This window comes from Zalophus californianus, chromosome 3, assembly GCF_009762305.2.
Source record: "Zalophus californianus isolate mZalCal1 chromosome 3, mZalCal1.pri.v2, whole genome shotgun sequence".
Taxonomy (NCBI): domain Eukaryota; kingdom Metazoa; phylum Chordata; class Mammalia; order Carnivora; family Otariidae; genus Zalophus; species Zalophus californianus.
This window is the reverse complement of record NC_045597.1, coordinates 159,487,608-159,503,759: the sequence shown is the minus strand read 5'-3', so window position 1 is coordinate 159,503,759 and position 16,152 is coordinate 159,487,608. Positions and strand designations below refer to the sequence as shown.

The window sequence follows — 16,152 nt, the reverse complement described above, 5'->3', positions numbered from 1 at the left end:
ACCTTCAACCAAAGTCTCCCTTACCTTCAAATCATGTCCCTTGGCTTTCCTTACTCAGGGCAGACACTGCCCACCACCGACGCCTTTTCCCATCCCCTATATTTGGGACCGCAGTGCACAAAGCTCCCAGTCCTCGACTGAGGCAGCTCCTGGGCCGACCTTCGCGTGTCCCCTCCCGCCCTCTGGGCTTCTGCATTGTCTGTTCCCCTGGTTTCAGACCCTCCGACTTCCCGGGCGCTCAGCTCACTAACACAAGCTAGTTGCCCACCACGCATCTCCAATCAGTCGTCTCCCTGGGACTCATCTCTCTGTCCGGGCCGCAGGGGCTCGTTCATTTGAGGATGGGTGCAGGACCTTCACCACCCCTACCTTAGGCGGCCCGACGGCTTCCTCACCGCTCCGCCCCCGCCCAGGCCCCAGAGCTGCTGGGGGAGCCAGGAGTAATTTATCTTTGCCTGGCGCGGGTTGGGATTTGTCCGGCTCTGATGCCAACGAGGAAGGCGTGCGGATAACGAAGTAAGTGTCCCCCGCCCCCTGCGCTCTGGTCAGTCCCCAGACGCCCCAGAGCAGTCTGGGAAAGGGCTCGAAGCCCACCCTAGTTGATCTGCCTTCTAGGCGCGTGCCCCTCGGGGCGTTCTGGCCCCGGGCCCCAGTCTCCTTGGCACAGGCAGTTTCCAATCCAAGCCTGGGGCAGTTATGAGGTCCGTGAAAATGTTGGTCGCCTAATTCTCCCCGGACAGTCCGCGGCGGAAATTGGCTCCAGAACTGGTGTGGGCTTCGTTTGAGAGAAACGATTCCCTCCCGCCCTCCTCTTGCCCCCAGCAGAGCAAGCCCCGGGTGGGGGGGGGGGCGCGGAGAGGGGGAGAGGCAGGCCTGCGTGGGTTCCTAGGAGCCATAGAAGGCTTTCGACGCTGGCAATAACCGTAGAGTTTTTCTTGTGTGTGCGAGAGTGGAGGGAAAACGCGGCATAACTTTCCCGTGTTCTCTAAGAGGCAGCGCACCGCCGGGAGGGCCTCTTTGCCTGGGCGACCAGACTTGAAATCCAGGAAGCCCGGTGATGGATGCTGGGCCCTCAGAGGTGTGGGTGGCCCGGCTGAGGGCCGGCGTTCCACGCCCGGCACCCGGTACCCTACGCCCGGGCAGTCGGGCCTAGGCCATCCTGCGCGGTCATTGGGGAAGGAAGGTTGGCCACAGTCAAGAGCTAGCACAGTAGAAACCTCGGTGTCCAGAGAGAGAAATCAAGAAATGTTGCCATTTAAAAGTGCAGGCCATAAAAGGAGAAGAAAGGCCTGACAAGAGATAGAGAGAAAAGGGAAGAACATGAAAATAAGCAAAAACATGCATATTTAAGCCCAGCGCATAAAGATCCGTTGATTTTTAAAATAACAAATCTCAGTGTGATTATGAAAGACAGGCGACCTTTGACTAAATGACATATGAAAAAAATTGGGTGTGGGGGAGGAGAGGGGAAAAAGTCTTAGTAGATTCCCGACAGAAACGTCAGTGAGAAGCAAGTTGGGGGATAAAAACGTCCCCCAATATGAACTTTATGCTTTGAGCACTGGAGCAAACTATCTGTACAAAAATGCGTTTTGGATCAAATTATTAAAAAAAAAAACACAAACGTAATTAAAACCAATTCTTTTCTTGAGTGTGATTGTTTTAAAAATGTTTGAAAATAAACCACTTGAGGAATATAAAACGAAACCAAACAAAACTTTTGAATCATAATTTATTTACTGTTTTAAAAACTAGAAAGTCTTAAGCAAAAGATAAAAATGCTATTTAAAATTTCTTATTGTCAAAATTAAACATGGTGAAAATAATTGCTTACTTCAGTTGAATTAAGGTCAACACAAAAATCGTGCAGTAAAAAGCTTATGTAATTTGAAACAGAAAAGGCCTTTATTAGGGACAAAACTCAAGGGGAAAAAAAATAACCCACACCGGGCATATATCACAAAATTTACTAGAATTCGCCTTTTCTAAATCGAAAGAAATTTGTAAAATGTGTTAATAAACATAAATCTGCAAATATTCAAAATACATTTCTTGTAATAACTCATAGTTTCTGATATTTTCTTTTATGCTAAACGCACCTTTATATAGAGTTCTTTAGACCAAAATGATAGTTTTGTTCACTATCAAAAACGGACAAGAAGAAACTCTAATAATGAGAAAATCAATTGATTTAAAAGGGTGCAGAGTCTGAAAAGAAAATAGCCACAATGTACATTTAATTGTACTTAATTGTATACTTTATTTAAATCACCCTTCTCAGGGGTTTAATAATTTAGAATCAATAGTTCCCTTCAAAACATAATAAAATATTTACACTTTATAAAATATTAACCCATTAACAATACCGCTGTGTTGTTTATAAGAGTGTGACTGAAGTCCCATAATCATGCTGTTGACATAAGCATGTGAGGTTAGCGAAGTGATCCTTCGCAAAATGTAAATGAAGATCTTCAGACAGTGGTGTTTATAAAATAGCTCATTAATGACTTAAGATTGAATCGCTCCAACCATTCGCATCATCAGATATAATAATAGTGACGAATCAGACAGGAAAGATCCTGGCTAAACCATTTGCATTTTTTTTTTCCAGAAGTACTGAAGTCCTAATATCACCATTTCTTCTAAGTTCCTGGACACTGATCCGGAGGAGGATTCTGCAGTTCAACACCAAGGTAAGGAAAGAAACAGCGTTATTATCGTTGTTAAGATATTTATAAGAATTGCGCCTCTCCCCATTTTGAAAACGGGCTCAAACTTTGACAGTGGTAGTTACCTTTTGCAAAACCCCCTTCCCATTCCGACGTGAAAGTACAGATTTAAAAAAAAAAGTTTGTTGATCAAACTTACAGTTTCTTTGCAGCCAAAAACCTTTTAGCTACCACCACGAGTTGGTTTACTTGAGCCACTTTGTTCTCACAGACTTCGAATTGTTGCATTTTCTCTAACCCGTTCGTTCAGGGAGGTAGGGGAGATGGGGTTTGGGGAATAAAAAAACAAGGAAAGGAAAATGCTGCCTAAAACTCCCAGGGTGGCTCCCCGAAGGTTTACTATCAAGCTTGCTTCCTTTCTCCGCTGGGCTCCGACCGCCTCCCGGGTGGCCACGGGCTGCTTTGGAACTTGGTGGGCGGCGCCTGGGTGCGGGGGTACTCCGAGATCTGGGCGTTGAGACTTAGGCCGGGGCAGGTTTAGTTTCTGGGACCCTTTCTCTTCCAGAGGCTTCCTCGCCTCCCAGGCCTCTGCTTTTGAGGGGATGACTGCGCGCACGCCGCCCACCGCGTAGGTGCGGCGAGTAGATGGCGGCCTACCTCCGGGTACACTAGACTGAGGCGGCTTCCCGCAGTCTGTGCACCGGCCCGAGATTTCCAGAATTACCCCCGAAGCGCGTTTCCCAAAACCGAATTTAGTTTGGCCCTCTGGCGCCGCCGTACAGCCAATACTTCTTAAGGGGGACCGGCGGCTCAGGCAGCGAGATGGTGGGGAGTTCTCTGGGTCCAGGGGTTTAGGAAGGAGACACAAGGTGCGCGGTAGAGACTGGAGGTACCGCCAGCAGAGGGGCTTCACCGGCCTCAAGGCGGGCGGGGACGCATCCTCATTTTCCCGCCACAGTTCGGGACCAAGAGTGTAAGCCGGCGCCCCAGGCGACTTGCGGGGGCCGCGGCCCCTACCCACGTGCTTTTCTTTAAGGAGGTCCCGCGCCCAAGCCGGACCTTAGGGACAAAAGCGCGGCCGGAGCTCGGCCTGCTCCGCTAGTGCCTGCGCCACCTTAAATGAGCACCGCGGCTGGAGTAGGGCTGCGGGCGGCTGCGGCCGCGGGAGTCGGCAAAAGTTTGTGGCTCAGTTACACCATCGCGGGACCTGCTGTGGACGCCCCCGCGCGGCCTCCCCCGGGACAAGGAGACCGGGTCCTCACCGCACACTCTGCCCGTACTCGAAGCCTAGTGCCTGAGCCGCTTGGGGTCCCAGGAGTCCCAGACGCGCAGCTGGAGGACAGGCAGCCCCACCGCCCTCATTGCCTCCGCGTCACGGCCTCCAGGCGGCCCGGGCGGAGCTGCTCGAGATGTCGCCGGTGCTGCGAGCGCTCCAGGGACGTCATCCAGGGATGCCCCCCGCCCTGCGCCCCCCACGCAGCCCCCTCTCCTGTCCCACCCGCAGCCCGGCGGGCAGTGCTGGTACTCCTGCCACTCAGGACACCCGAGCTATTGTTCTGGACCCACGGCCGCGCCGGCTCTGAGAGAGAAGCGGCCTTCCCCGCGCGCGCTGCGGCGCGGCGGGCCCGGACGGCCGGCTCCGCGCGAAGGGGGAGCTCACAGGCATCGGGAAAAGTTGCTCGGAGGGGCGGAGGCGGTGGGTGGTGGGCGGAGGCGGTGGGTGGGGGAGGCGATAGCCCTCCTATCTCCAAAGTCGAAAGTACTCGGCGCAGTTAGCAGAACCGGGAGCCGAGGCAGCCGCGGTTGCCTCCTGCGCGTCGGTCTGCGCCTCCGCCGGAAAACGAGGCGACCAGCGCCTGCCTTGTCGCCGCCGCCTCCGCGCCGGGACGAGTGCTCCTCGGGGCCGGGCGAGGCGGCCGCGCCCCGGACCCGCCACGAGGAGGAGGACCATACCCGAGCCTCAGCGCCCGCCTGCACCCGGGCGCACCCACCCGCCGGCCTCGGCCACCGCCTCGCGCGGCACTCGGTTCTCTGCCATCGGTCCTCTGCCTCCCGACGCGCGCGGTCCTCGCCACACCGCTCTGCTACAGCCGACTCTCCCCTTCCTCCTCCACCCTCCTCCCTGCCTCCCACCCGCCCCTCGCCAGTCCCTCTGCCTCCTTCTCAGCCCCGCCGCTGTTTGGGTCGCTGGGCTCACAGCGATTGATTGATTGATGTTTAATTTCCTGCCAGGCGGGGCCCCCCTCCCCCCGCAACCTCCCCAGCCCTCCTCCCCGCCCCCCACTCTCCTCCTTCATTGCGGTGGACCAGTCTGGCTTGGGTTTAGATCTTCCCCCCCCAACCCCCATCCCGAAATAACCCAGAGACTTCCCCTACCCCCACCCCAAATTATTATTTTGAAGGCGCTAGATCTGGGGACGGAAAGGGGGAGGGGGAGAAATCGGAAACCGAGGACAACCCAAAAGGACTCACTTTGCCTGATGACTCAACGCAACTAATAATCATCTCCCTCTCAGTGTATCTCTCTCTGCGGCTTGTCAGTGAGTCCGGCTCCGGCTGCTGGCGGCGGCGGCCGAGAGGGGAGAGGCTGGAGGTGACAGCTTGGGCGGCCGCCGCGTTTCCTCCCGCGCGCGGTCCCGGGTCCCAGTGCCTTCTCGGCTCTCGGTGACACCGGCCCTAAGGCTCCGGCCGCGCCTCCTCGCGAACTAGCAGACCTGCGAAGCGGCAGCACCGGCCCGCCTCCGCCTCCTCCCAGTCCTCAGCCCTTTCTCTCCAGAACGGGTCTCCTTCCCGAAGGTGTGAAAAGGCTTTTTCAGCCTTCTTCTCTCTTTTCCCCTCCTCCGCCGTCTCCTCCCCCGCTCGCTCGGGTGCCCCTTTGGAGGAACCCTCCTTTCCCTCTCCTCCTCCTCCTCCCCCTACCCCCCCCATCATCATCATCATAACAACCATCTCTGCACTAGAAGACACCCTGACCCAGGACCTTAAACGTTAGGACCTGGGAAAGAGGAAAAGGGGAAGGAGTAAAGAGGAAAGAAGCCTAGGAGAACACTGCAAGGCAAAGCACCAGAAACTTTCCACCCTGGATTCTCTACTTTTGCTCCATGGACAGAGCCTCAGCCAGCCAAGTTACAGACAGACCGTGAGCAGTAAGTACTCAGGGCGAGGACTCCCACTCCAAGCTCGGGAGTTCGGGGAAGCCCCGGGTCCGGCTAAGGTCCCTCCCGGCAGCTGTCGCTCTCTCGGACAGCGCTGCCGAGGGAGTGCGGGCGGAATGTTCGCCCGCAGCCCTCCCGCTCGGTCTGCGCATCTCTCTCATCTCTCCTCTCACCTCCCCTCTGCCACCCCCACCTTGTCTCCTTGACACGCGGCTTCTCCCACGGCGAGAGCGCCCGCGAGGATTCCTAGCGCACTTTGCTGTGCCGGGTTCCTGCTTCTCGGGGATGTCAGTGACAATGTGAGTGCCGTTTCATCAGGTGTTTCCTCCTCTTCCGCCGCCCCCCAAATATCCCGGGCTGCCGAGATCTGCGGGTTCCTTGAGGAGCACGCTGCCAGCCAAGAGACCCAGAGGAAAACTTTTTGGAAAAAATTTTTAAATTGGGGTTGATGAAGTCTGCTCCTTAACCTAATAATTTAAGTGCTTTTTGCTTTTGTGTTTTATGCCGAAGAGCTTTTAAAAAATCACTTAGGATCGGAAGAACATAAGAACGTTCCAAAATAATAACGATTGTAGCCCCCGCCATTGTGATGAAGGTTATTCTGGAGAGTATTCTGATGAATACCTCGAAATGTTTTTGGATGCTCATGAGTTGGTTTTGTGCAAAGTGTGTTTGTGTCTCAAGACTTGCTCGGTAAAGGTAAAAAGCGGGGATTCAAGGAGTCCTTATGCCAGGCCTTTGGCTCCTGCCCCGCCATTCACAGCACATTCATCATGTGGTTAATTCGGTTTCTTATGGACTTGTGTACATCCCCACCCCTTCTTCGAGTGGGTGAGATGGCTTTTTATGACGTTCACTTCTTCCGCAACCCTGACCCCCACACGGCGAGGCTGTCTCATCCGAGAACGGCTTATGCCAACCCTGCCCCAATGAATGGGCCACTTCTGGGCGCCCCTGGGCGCTGGCCTGGTGATCGTCACCGAGAGCTAACTCCTGGAGAGCGACTGGGCAGTGTCGCCGCACCTCGAGCTTCCTTTGGGCCGCCCAGTGTAAGGTGGGGACCCGCTTCCCGGCTCGGGCCCCTCAGGCAGCGTGGGAGGAAGTTTGTGTGGCTGTGGTGCAGCGCTCTGCCACTGGCCTGAACGTCTATCACGTGTGTGAGCGGTTTTCCCTCTTTTTTTTCCCTCCCCCTTCCCTCCCCCCGCCCCCTCCCTAGGTCCCTGCGCGTTTTATTGCGACCTGCCGGTGGGAACTTTGTCTCCGAGTCGGAGCAGCATGGAGCGGCGGAGCGAGAGCCCGTGTCTGCGGGACAGCCCCGACCGGCGGAGCGGCAGCCCCGACGTCAAGGGGCCTCCCCCGGTGAAGGTGGCCCGGCTGGAGCAGAACGGCAGCCCCATGGGAGCCCGCGGGAGGCCCAACGGCGCCGTGGCCAAGGCCGTGGGAGGTAACAGCCCGGAGCGGGGAGGCGCGCGCAGCCCCGCGGCCCCGCGGTAATGGCCCGGGTGTCAGGGTTCAGGTTGATTAGGCGCTGTCGCGGTGTAGGATTACAGGAAGTGAATTCCAGGTTGCCAAATAATGCCCCCGTCGCCTCTCATCTGCAACTGGTAGCTTCATCTAGAGTTAAAACAAGAAAGTGGTTTACCCAGAGGGTGGCATTTTTTGGGCACTTTGCCACTGTGTGCTGAGGTGTTGGCAGGTTTATGTCACAGCCAGCTAACTGTTTCTAGATTTTCCTAGAGAGCTTTTTAGTGATTTAACTCTTGTGCTTTGCCTCAGAGTGTCTGCTGTAGAGATGAAGTTTAGGTGCGATCGCTTTTGTGGACTAGTTTTTAATGCTCAGGAGCAAGAGTGTTGGTGTTACTTTGTAGGTAGGACAGTGCTCCGAGATAGATTAGTAACAACTGGGAATATTTCCTGCCACATTTCAAGTAGGAAATAAAGAATCATTATGAATCTGTCAGGCCCTTAGAGGCTTTAAGGTCACCGTTTCTATAAAGTTTAAGGTCATATGCATTTGTAACTTTGTTATGAATCCTAGCACAACAGGTAAAAATAGCAAAGTAGTCTTAATGGCTACATGCTGTTTACCTTTCCAAGAATTTAATACTATTTAAAGAAAAGCTTTTGTAGATTTTACTACTTAAACACCACTTTCTTTTAAAGTGATTAGGAAAAAATTTTTAGAAAATAAAGATACATAAGAAATGTAAACATTATTAAAATATTTTGAGACTTACACCATTTGCTTAGTTGTTTTCTGCATATAAAATGCACAATTCAACCTGGCAGGCAGTTTTTTTGTGTTTGAGGTCAATCATTAGTTTAAATCTTTTTTTGCTTCTAGAGGTTTTTTTCCCCTAATATTTTCAGCAGTAGCTTATTTAATATAATTCTTTATATTCCTGCCTGAAATGATGCAAAACCGTGGCAAAACTTAATGATAAGCTCCAACCCCATGTTCTAAATAGCCATAGTATGTATTTCAAAGTAAAGACTTAAGTCTAAATGTCCATGCCTTTTTAAAGAGTTAAAATGGACTTTTTATAAAATAACACGTTTCTATTTTTACTTGGTTTGCTATTATTATTTCTTCATGGTATACATTCAGAATGGTTTGCCGTAGTTCCTTATATTAATCATCTCCCTGGAGAAGCATTCATTCTCACCATTTCTAAAGCTTTAAAAAATTATTTGGCTATACATTATGGCTTACGTGCCTTTTATTTTACGGACTTAAAGATATACTTTAATGAAGCAAAAGAAAACTTGATAGTTCTGTGACCCACTTTTTTAAAAGTGGTGTTTGTTTATGTGTTATCTTGAAACTAGAACAATAACTTCAGACTTCTTGTAACATCTTTAGTATATGCATATAAGAAAGAAAAATATATAGCGAATATGATAAAAGCAAGTGTAAGATGATATAAGTGCTGATACTATTTGATTGAAAAACTGGGAAATCCCTTGGAGGAGATGTGTTCTCGAAGTGGCCTTATGCACATAGAAAAAAACTTGGACTTGAAATTTTGGTTTCTTTCTGAAGACCTACTAAAAAATTCACTAGATTGAAAGAAATCTATCTAAACATTTTAGAACGTAATTGTTACCAATTGTGATTCCTTAAAATAAGGTTTTTTTTTTTTTTCCTATAGCATATCAATTTCGTTGACCAGGGATACCTTTTGTGTAAAATAGTGGTTACGTTTCTTATTTTCTGAGATTATGATTTACATTTGACCACTTATTACAAATTTGATATAAAGCAAAATTAAGTCTTCAGGAGGAATAATGGGTTTGTTTCAACAAGCTGCTTTAGTCATTTTTTTCTAAGCTTTAATTTAGTAATATCAAAGGTCTTATTAGTTGCTTTCCAAACTGAAAATAGATGTCATTAGTTTGTCTCAATAGATATTACATATAATACTTAATAGTAAAGTGGTTAAAAGAATTCACATATGGCAGGTTTTAAAAAATTTTTAAAAATTTTAAGAAAGATTTTGCTCTATATAGCATAAGAGATTATTTGGAAAGATTTTAATTTAGAAAACTTTAAAATATAACAACTCCTAAAATTTTGACAGTGTAAAGTTTTTCATTGAATGTTAATATTAGTTTTGGGGTTTAAGTTTGTATAATTTCCTAATGTACATTGAGATGGTGATAATTTCATTTCTTTGTAACTTTTAATCATGTGTATAGATTGGAGAAAAGCAAAACCTTTTAAAAAATACACATTTTAAATTTTAAAAGAATGTTTAAAATACATTTCTAGTTAGCAGTTCTTTGTAATTGAAAGGTTTTTTGGGACATAGAATAAATATAAAATAGATTATATTTCTCTTACCCTACCTTCCTTTGTTTAAGTTTTCTTTATGAAACAATATAATAAGCTAGACAACTACAAAATTCTTATAACTATCATTTATTGCCATTTTCAGATATATTGTAATCCTGTCAGTGTTGTACAGATGGTTATAATAATTAATGTTTTAAAAATAGAGCTCAAAATTTGGGAGGATGTATTTGTTAATCTTTAGTGATTCTCTTTCTTAAAAGCTTTGCCCCTAAAAATAGGGGAGATCATTAAGTTAATTGGTTGCCCAATAACATGGTAGTTTATCTTACTATTTTTGATAAACAGTGAGGTGAATAAATTTTTCTGAATGCATTGGTTGCAATAGTGAATTCTGTTGCCATGATTCCACATTTTTAGAGAGAGACAGTTTGGTATATTTTTTGAGAACGTGTTTGTTAAAAAAAAAGAGAAATTATTTTAGTGTCTGGATTTAACTAGTTGAGGTGGTAGATACACTATCACAGTCTTCAAGGTTGCGTTTTAATAGGGGACTTAAAAGTTAGTGTGTTGTTTACAATGTGGTTAGCTTTAGAAGACTATTAGAAAGTAGTCAGTTTTGCTTTGTCTTTACAACACTTTCTGGGATGTTTTTGTTCTTATCTAAGTAGTGTGTTTTAAACCATGTATGTAATAAAATAAGTGCTCAGATGTGTATGACAGTCAGCTTTTATAGAAGGTCCCCAGGAAAAAAAAAAGGCTAATATCTCTTTAAAAAACATATGAAGGCTGGGAGAGAGTTTAGAGCAAGCAAGAGCACCGTGGTGTTGACAGCTTTATATCCCTGCTGGGTAACATTCACTTACTAGAATTGGCCTCCCCTCTCAGCTAGTAATTCACTCCATAAGGATTTTGAAAAAGGATGATTAATGGTGGGGAAATTTATATTTGTGAAATTGTTGATTAAAACTTACAGATCTATTTGAAGATTTAGAAAAAGAAGATTATTAAGGATGACGAAAATAAGAATCAGATGATCCTTTTTGCCACCATTAACATAAGTACCTAAAATGTTCTGCTGTGTGTAATGCTTCAGCCACGAAACGTACAGCATAAAATGAAAGTGATGCCAATCAAGTTTCCAGAGGAAGCAAGGCATTCTGCTTTCCTCCTGGACTGCTGAAAGGCGCTGGCCAGTTGTGCTTTAATAGCAATAAATTATTGTGCTTCATTCATTGTTAACACAAGTATTTTCATTTTTAAATGTTTGGCTTAAAGAAGAACTTTCAGACAGCTTTATTTAAACTGAATGAACAGCGCTGTAGTATACCAGATGGTGTATTTGCTGATAGGAGGCATTAAACATCAGAAATCTTTTTGATATTTTTCATTTTTCTATGAATTTTGATAATTTTTTGGTGTTAAATGTTCTAGATTTTAGGGGAATGAACACTGGGAATATCTTTTAGGGTTATTTGCTGTTTTTGAAAAAAGTTTGCTTTTTTTTTGAAAAAGAATTTTCTAAAATAATGATTTAATTTTGTTGAGAAATTGCTTGTTAAAGTTATCTTATAAACTAGTTGACCCAAAGTCGGCCTATTCTTCTTGCTAATAGGCAGCCCTTTGAAGAACATAACTGTCTTGTTACAAGGGGGAAAAAATCATTATGCAATACACACTGATGTATTCAAATAGGGAAGCAAATGTGATCACGATTGTTGGGCAGGGCCTCATTTAGAGCTGAACATTGTCTGCAACAACAGTTAGTTTAATTGTCTACATGTGGAACATTTCCTTTTAGGTTAAAAGAAATGTAGTTCAGGTCAGGTGCAGTCACCATATTAGCAGTTGTAGGGAGACATTTTACTTTTTGAAAGGAGTGTAGATATGAAAGAATATAGATATTGACATATTAAAATGTATAAAATCCTTGGAAATTTAGAAACATATTGTCAACCTGGGTAAAATGTCAAAAACTCATTAAATTCATTTTAGCCAAGGATGAACCCCATTATGCTTGTAGGGAGGCTTCAATGTTATTATTTCAAAAGAGAAAAGATTGTATTTCCCTTTTACATTCTACTTTTTTTTTTTTTTTAAGGGTTTAAGATCTTTTAATAGAATGAACTTAGGCTTTGGGGTCATCCAACAATCTAGCATGTCCTCTGTAGTTTTGCTGAGGTAGAAAAATAGCCCTTCTCTAAAGTGTTTTTAGTCCTTGGCCTGTTATTAAAATAAAGATATACTTGGTTAAAAAAATATATGCAATGGAACATACACATTAAACAGAACATAGGGTATCCGCCCCTCAAAGTCCTGAGCATAATTTGATGTTTCAAGTAATTTTGGAAGCCTTGTATTCCATCAACAGAAACCCACTGACCATTATATATTCAAGATCATCTGCGATGAAATGTGTGTGTATGTGTATGTGTGTTGGAACTACATAGATGTCCCTTAAGGCATCTATTTTTTAACCCCTCTAGAAAATAAGCAATATAATTCTTTCCCAGGGGGTTGTGACTAGTAGAATCCGTCTGTACATCTTAGATATCTTGTATATATGTTATTATATTTATGTATATATAAACAGACTTATTGTCATTTATTAAAGATCTAGGAATGTGAATTTGCATTATTTTAAGAATGTGGAAATCAGTTTTATTCCAGGCAAGACAGGGTAGTTATTTGGTATGTCTGGCAAGGTATAGCTGGTAAGCAGTCAAGTTTGATGGTTCTACTTTAATAGTTTAAAACCTTTATTTTTCTTTTTTAAAAAGAATTCAGTGTAGAGACTCTATATGCATATGTAAAAAAGACAATAACAGGGCTAGGTGAATTCCAAATTGTATTATTTTTTTAGGTCTTTTTAGAGTATTTAGGTTTCTGTTGAGATAAAAATGACCCATTTCTTCACCATTAAAAAAGTTTCTTATAACTAATAATCTCACATTAGGTGCATAAAATATGTTCATAATTTGTCTTATTTCAGAAAGCCAAACTTTATCCTACATAGCATGTAAATTAACAAAAAGTCCTTTATATTCTTTTATCTAATAAGTAGGCTTTTTAAAAAATAAACTTATGTAACTAATGTGTGGTAACAGTACTTTTTGCTATCATCCTTATATGAATGCTGAGGTACAATGGCATTTTGGAACATATTTAAAGATGGAGCATTTGACAAAAGTTGTATGTGTAACAGTTTGTCAGTGAAAAGTGACAAGTGGTAAATGACAAATGAAATGTTGGCATCATCACTCTTTATTTTGATAAAAATGTCTCAATTTGCAGTGATATAATACTGTTTCATATTATTTCATGAGTTGTGTGAGATGCATAAGGGGAATTTAGATTTTGTGAACGGAAAATTAGCAGCCCAAACTCTTTTCAGAAGCTTTGGCAGCACGGTCCCTGTCCCCCCCCCCCCCCCCACTCCCCAAGAATAAGAACAGCAGTGAAATATTGGATCTAACCCATACATTTTAACTCATTATTTTGAAAGAAAGAAAGAAAGAAAGAAAGAAAGAAAGGAAAGAAAGAAGTGAAAATGGTTTCAAGTGGAAGACCTTTATGTTTAGCTCGAAAAATGGAGAGAGTTTGCCTTTTAGCTTCCATTCTTTTCTTTATAGTGATTTTAAAATGAGTGATTTCCCTCTGCTGACTTTGATTATATGGGGCCTGTCTCACTTCCAATCACCACTGCTCTCTAGCATTAATTTAGGGTGCCAGTAAAGAGAGTTGTGAATTCCTTTTATTTTAAAGTGCAATAGAGGTTTGAAAATGTCTATGTGTTAAAAATGGATTTTTATATACAAAGGATTCATCATCCTCCTACTTACGGGTAATGTGATAGATATTTCAGAGTCCAAGTAGACGGCCCTGAGTGGAATTGAGGTATGAGTTAAAACAAAAGCCAGTTGAGTACTTACAGATTTCCAAAAAAGCACAGACGCAGCCTCTATAGTGTGTTCTTTTCCATTTTCTGAAGTCACATTGGTTCCCTTATTATCAGTGATCAGCCAAACATTTATTTTCTTCTTTTACATGAAACGAGCCCTACAAGCACCTCATGCTACACAGCATTTATGTAAAAGTGTTCCATGCAGGAGTTTTCAAAAGCATGGAACTCTATGTAATTTTTTTTTGTTTTCAGTTAGCAGAATTGTTTTGCTGCTTAATAGCAAGTGATTTTGAAATTGTGGCAAAATCAGTATAATGAAGTGAAAGGCTACATCAGAAATGGTCTTCTACAACTTGTATCTTTTCTTCCCATTTGCAGTTTTACTTATTACAGATTTTTTAAGAACTAGGTAAAAATGACTTAATATGGAATAAATGTGCTTTAGATATATCATTATGGCAATGGGGTTTATGGGATGTATTTTTTCCATTTTTCATTGATGTGTGTACCTTTAAAACTTTAAAAATAAACTAGTGACTATTATAGTTACTAGTTTGGCAAATGCTTAAAATGAAGAAAAGACTATTAATAGAAATTTTAAGAATTTGAACCTTGCAATAAAATTATCATCAAATTATGGCAGCTGTATTGTAGTAGTAAGAATGTTCTTTATTTGTGGTTATGACACATTAGGACAGTAAAACTCTGGGGGGAGTAGATTTGCATTTTAGTTGCTCACGATAGAAGGCAAATTTGGATCTTTCCTTAACTAGTTGTCTTATCATTGGAATGGAGTTCTGTCTTAGCACAGTGGGTTATTAAATGATAGCATTTAACATAACAACAGAGATTAAAAAGTTCAGGGGAAACACTGCAAGCTACCACTTATAAAAAAAGTATGCATTTCACACCACAGTAACTGTTTGGTGCCCACTGATGGTTGTACAGTTACTGAAATGTGCCCAGCAGCTCAGTGACTTTATTTGTTGAAGACTTGCACAGATATGGAAAAAAAATTAATAGAGACTCTAGTTAGAGCAAATGTTTTCCAAAGCACTAAGATCTGACAGAGGTGATTTGCATTTTTCATAGAGACAATTTTAATTTCATCCTGTTCAGCAGAGATATCTTTCTCTTTCTTTAAAACAATTTTTTTTACTTGTTTTTTTATTTGGCTGGCAAGCAAGTGTATCAGTTCTTTTATAACTGAATATGATTGATTTTCAAATTTCCTGATTATTCCCTATATTAAAATTGCATATTTTTATTGCATTTGTTCCAGTTCTTTGTATGTATAAGGAAAGGCAAAATTGATAGCTTATTAGGAAAAAGCACTCATGTCAAAACTCTTTAAAATGGTAGTGTTTTCAAAACATTATATTTTTTTGGTTAACAGAACAAGAACTTTCTTTTATCATAATCCAAAGATGCTAACAGAGCAGCATGATAAATGTCTCTTTAAGTATCGTAGTAAAAGAAAATGACTTGCCTTCTGAGGCAGTGGAGAGTTTATGTTGTTTTGGACCTATTTCCCAAGCAGTGATCGAAAACAGATTACAATAACAATTACACAGTCAGAAGATGCAATATCCATTTCTGCTTTAATTGAGTGAAAGAATAATAAAAACATCATTAAGAAAAATGAGGTGGACCTGTCACACAATGTACAAATTTTTAGTCTTGGAGAGGATGCAGAATAACTGAAATGCTTTTCACTTACTTTGTTGCACTTATTAGCTAAAATCAGTTTTGGGAGAGACCATTTGGTTCTTGATCCTCCCTGGGAAGTTGGGAGAGGAGCCCCTGGGAGGTGGTTGCTCAAGGGACAATTAAAGTGCTCATTGATTTTTGTCTTCATATGATGTTTGAGAAAGGAAATCAAATTTTCTTCATTCTACCTGAGGTATAACTACCTCTTTTTTTTTGTTTTGTTTTGTTTTGTTTTAACCTGTGTAATGGAAGACGAAAGTAATGAATATTTCTCTTACTACAAACTTTCCCTAGTAAAGGTTAGGTGTGATCCCTGGGCCTGCTGTTCTTTCTCCTCTGGACGTTATAACCAGGCTGAAGGGGAGAGAGGGAGTTGAAGGTGAATCATGAGTGCCCTTATTTCTCCTCAGAACACACAGGGTTGGGGGGACGCTGAGTTTTCGTGTGTGCACATCACTGACATTCACTCAGGTCATAGAGACTGTCACTTGAGATGCATAGGCTCTGGCCTCCATTGGAAGCCATTGGAGCCATTATTAAATCCATAATCCTTCGCATTGCTGAGCCTCCAGGCCTCATTCCCCAGAGTGGAGCTTTCAGCAACTTGGAGTGAGCTGACCGGCAGCAGCCAAAATCAGTGGCTAGTTTTCTTTCACTCTGAGCTATATTTCTTACTCTATTCATAGAAACTGTGAGCTCCTGGCAACTTTGATGATGACAGTGGAGTTAGCCAGACAGTGGAGTTAACCCCTGCTCATTGTGGGGATCCTAAAGCCACAAATAATGTTGGCCATCAGGACATTTGGAGCCCAAAGTTGGACTCTGTTGACAGAGTTAGAGGAGAATATCTCTTTAATCTGTAGCTAAGAATTTTCTTGGGTTCAATATTTAAAAATCTTTCTGAGGATGGTAAAGTGAAAG

General features: G+C 43.5%; 2 protein-coding genes across 9 annotated transcripts in view; one reads left to right on the top strand and one right to left on the bottom strand.

Annotated features, from left to right (window-relative positions):
- Positions 1–16,152, top strand: part of SATB2 (SATB homeobox 2) — a 252,372-nt gene that overhangs the window by 62,147 nt on the left and 174,073 nt on the right. For 4 of the 8 annotated variants that reach the window (XM_027591193.2, XM_027591190.1, XM_027591192.1 and 1 more), the window contains exon 2: positions 2,612–2,693. Coding sequence is in view for 4 of the 8 variants with exons in the window: in XM_027591187.1 (XP_027446988.1) it covers positions 7,100–7,268 (169 nt within the window). In the remaining 4 variants the exon portion in view is untranslated. Of the gene's footprint in view, positions 1–2,611; positions 2,694–5,147; positions 5,816–6,743; positions 6,879–7,040; positions 7,269–16,152 lie in introns of those variants that run through there. The other 4 variants (XM_027591187.1, XM_027591186.1, XM_027591185.1 and 1 more) reach the window with 3 other exon arrangements.
- Positions 2,537–4,031, bottom strand: LOC113920318. The gene is made up of 4 exons (XM_027590655.1): positions 3,964–4,031; positions 3,797–3,900; positions 2,869–3,728; positions 2,537–2,675 (listed from the first exon to the last, which is right to left on the bottom strand). The coding sequence occupies exons 1-3, from the start codon at positions 4,029–4,031 to the stop codon at positions 2,935–2,937; spliced, it is 966 nt and encodes a 321-aa protein (XP_027446456.1). The 3' UTR covers positions 2,537–2,675; positions 2,869–2,934.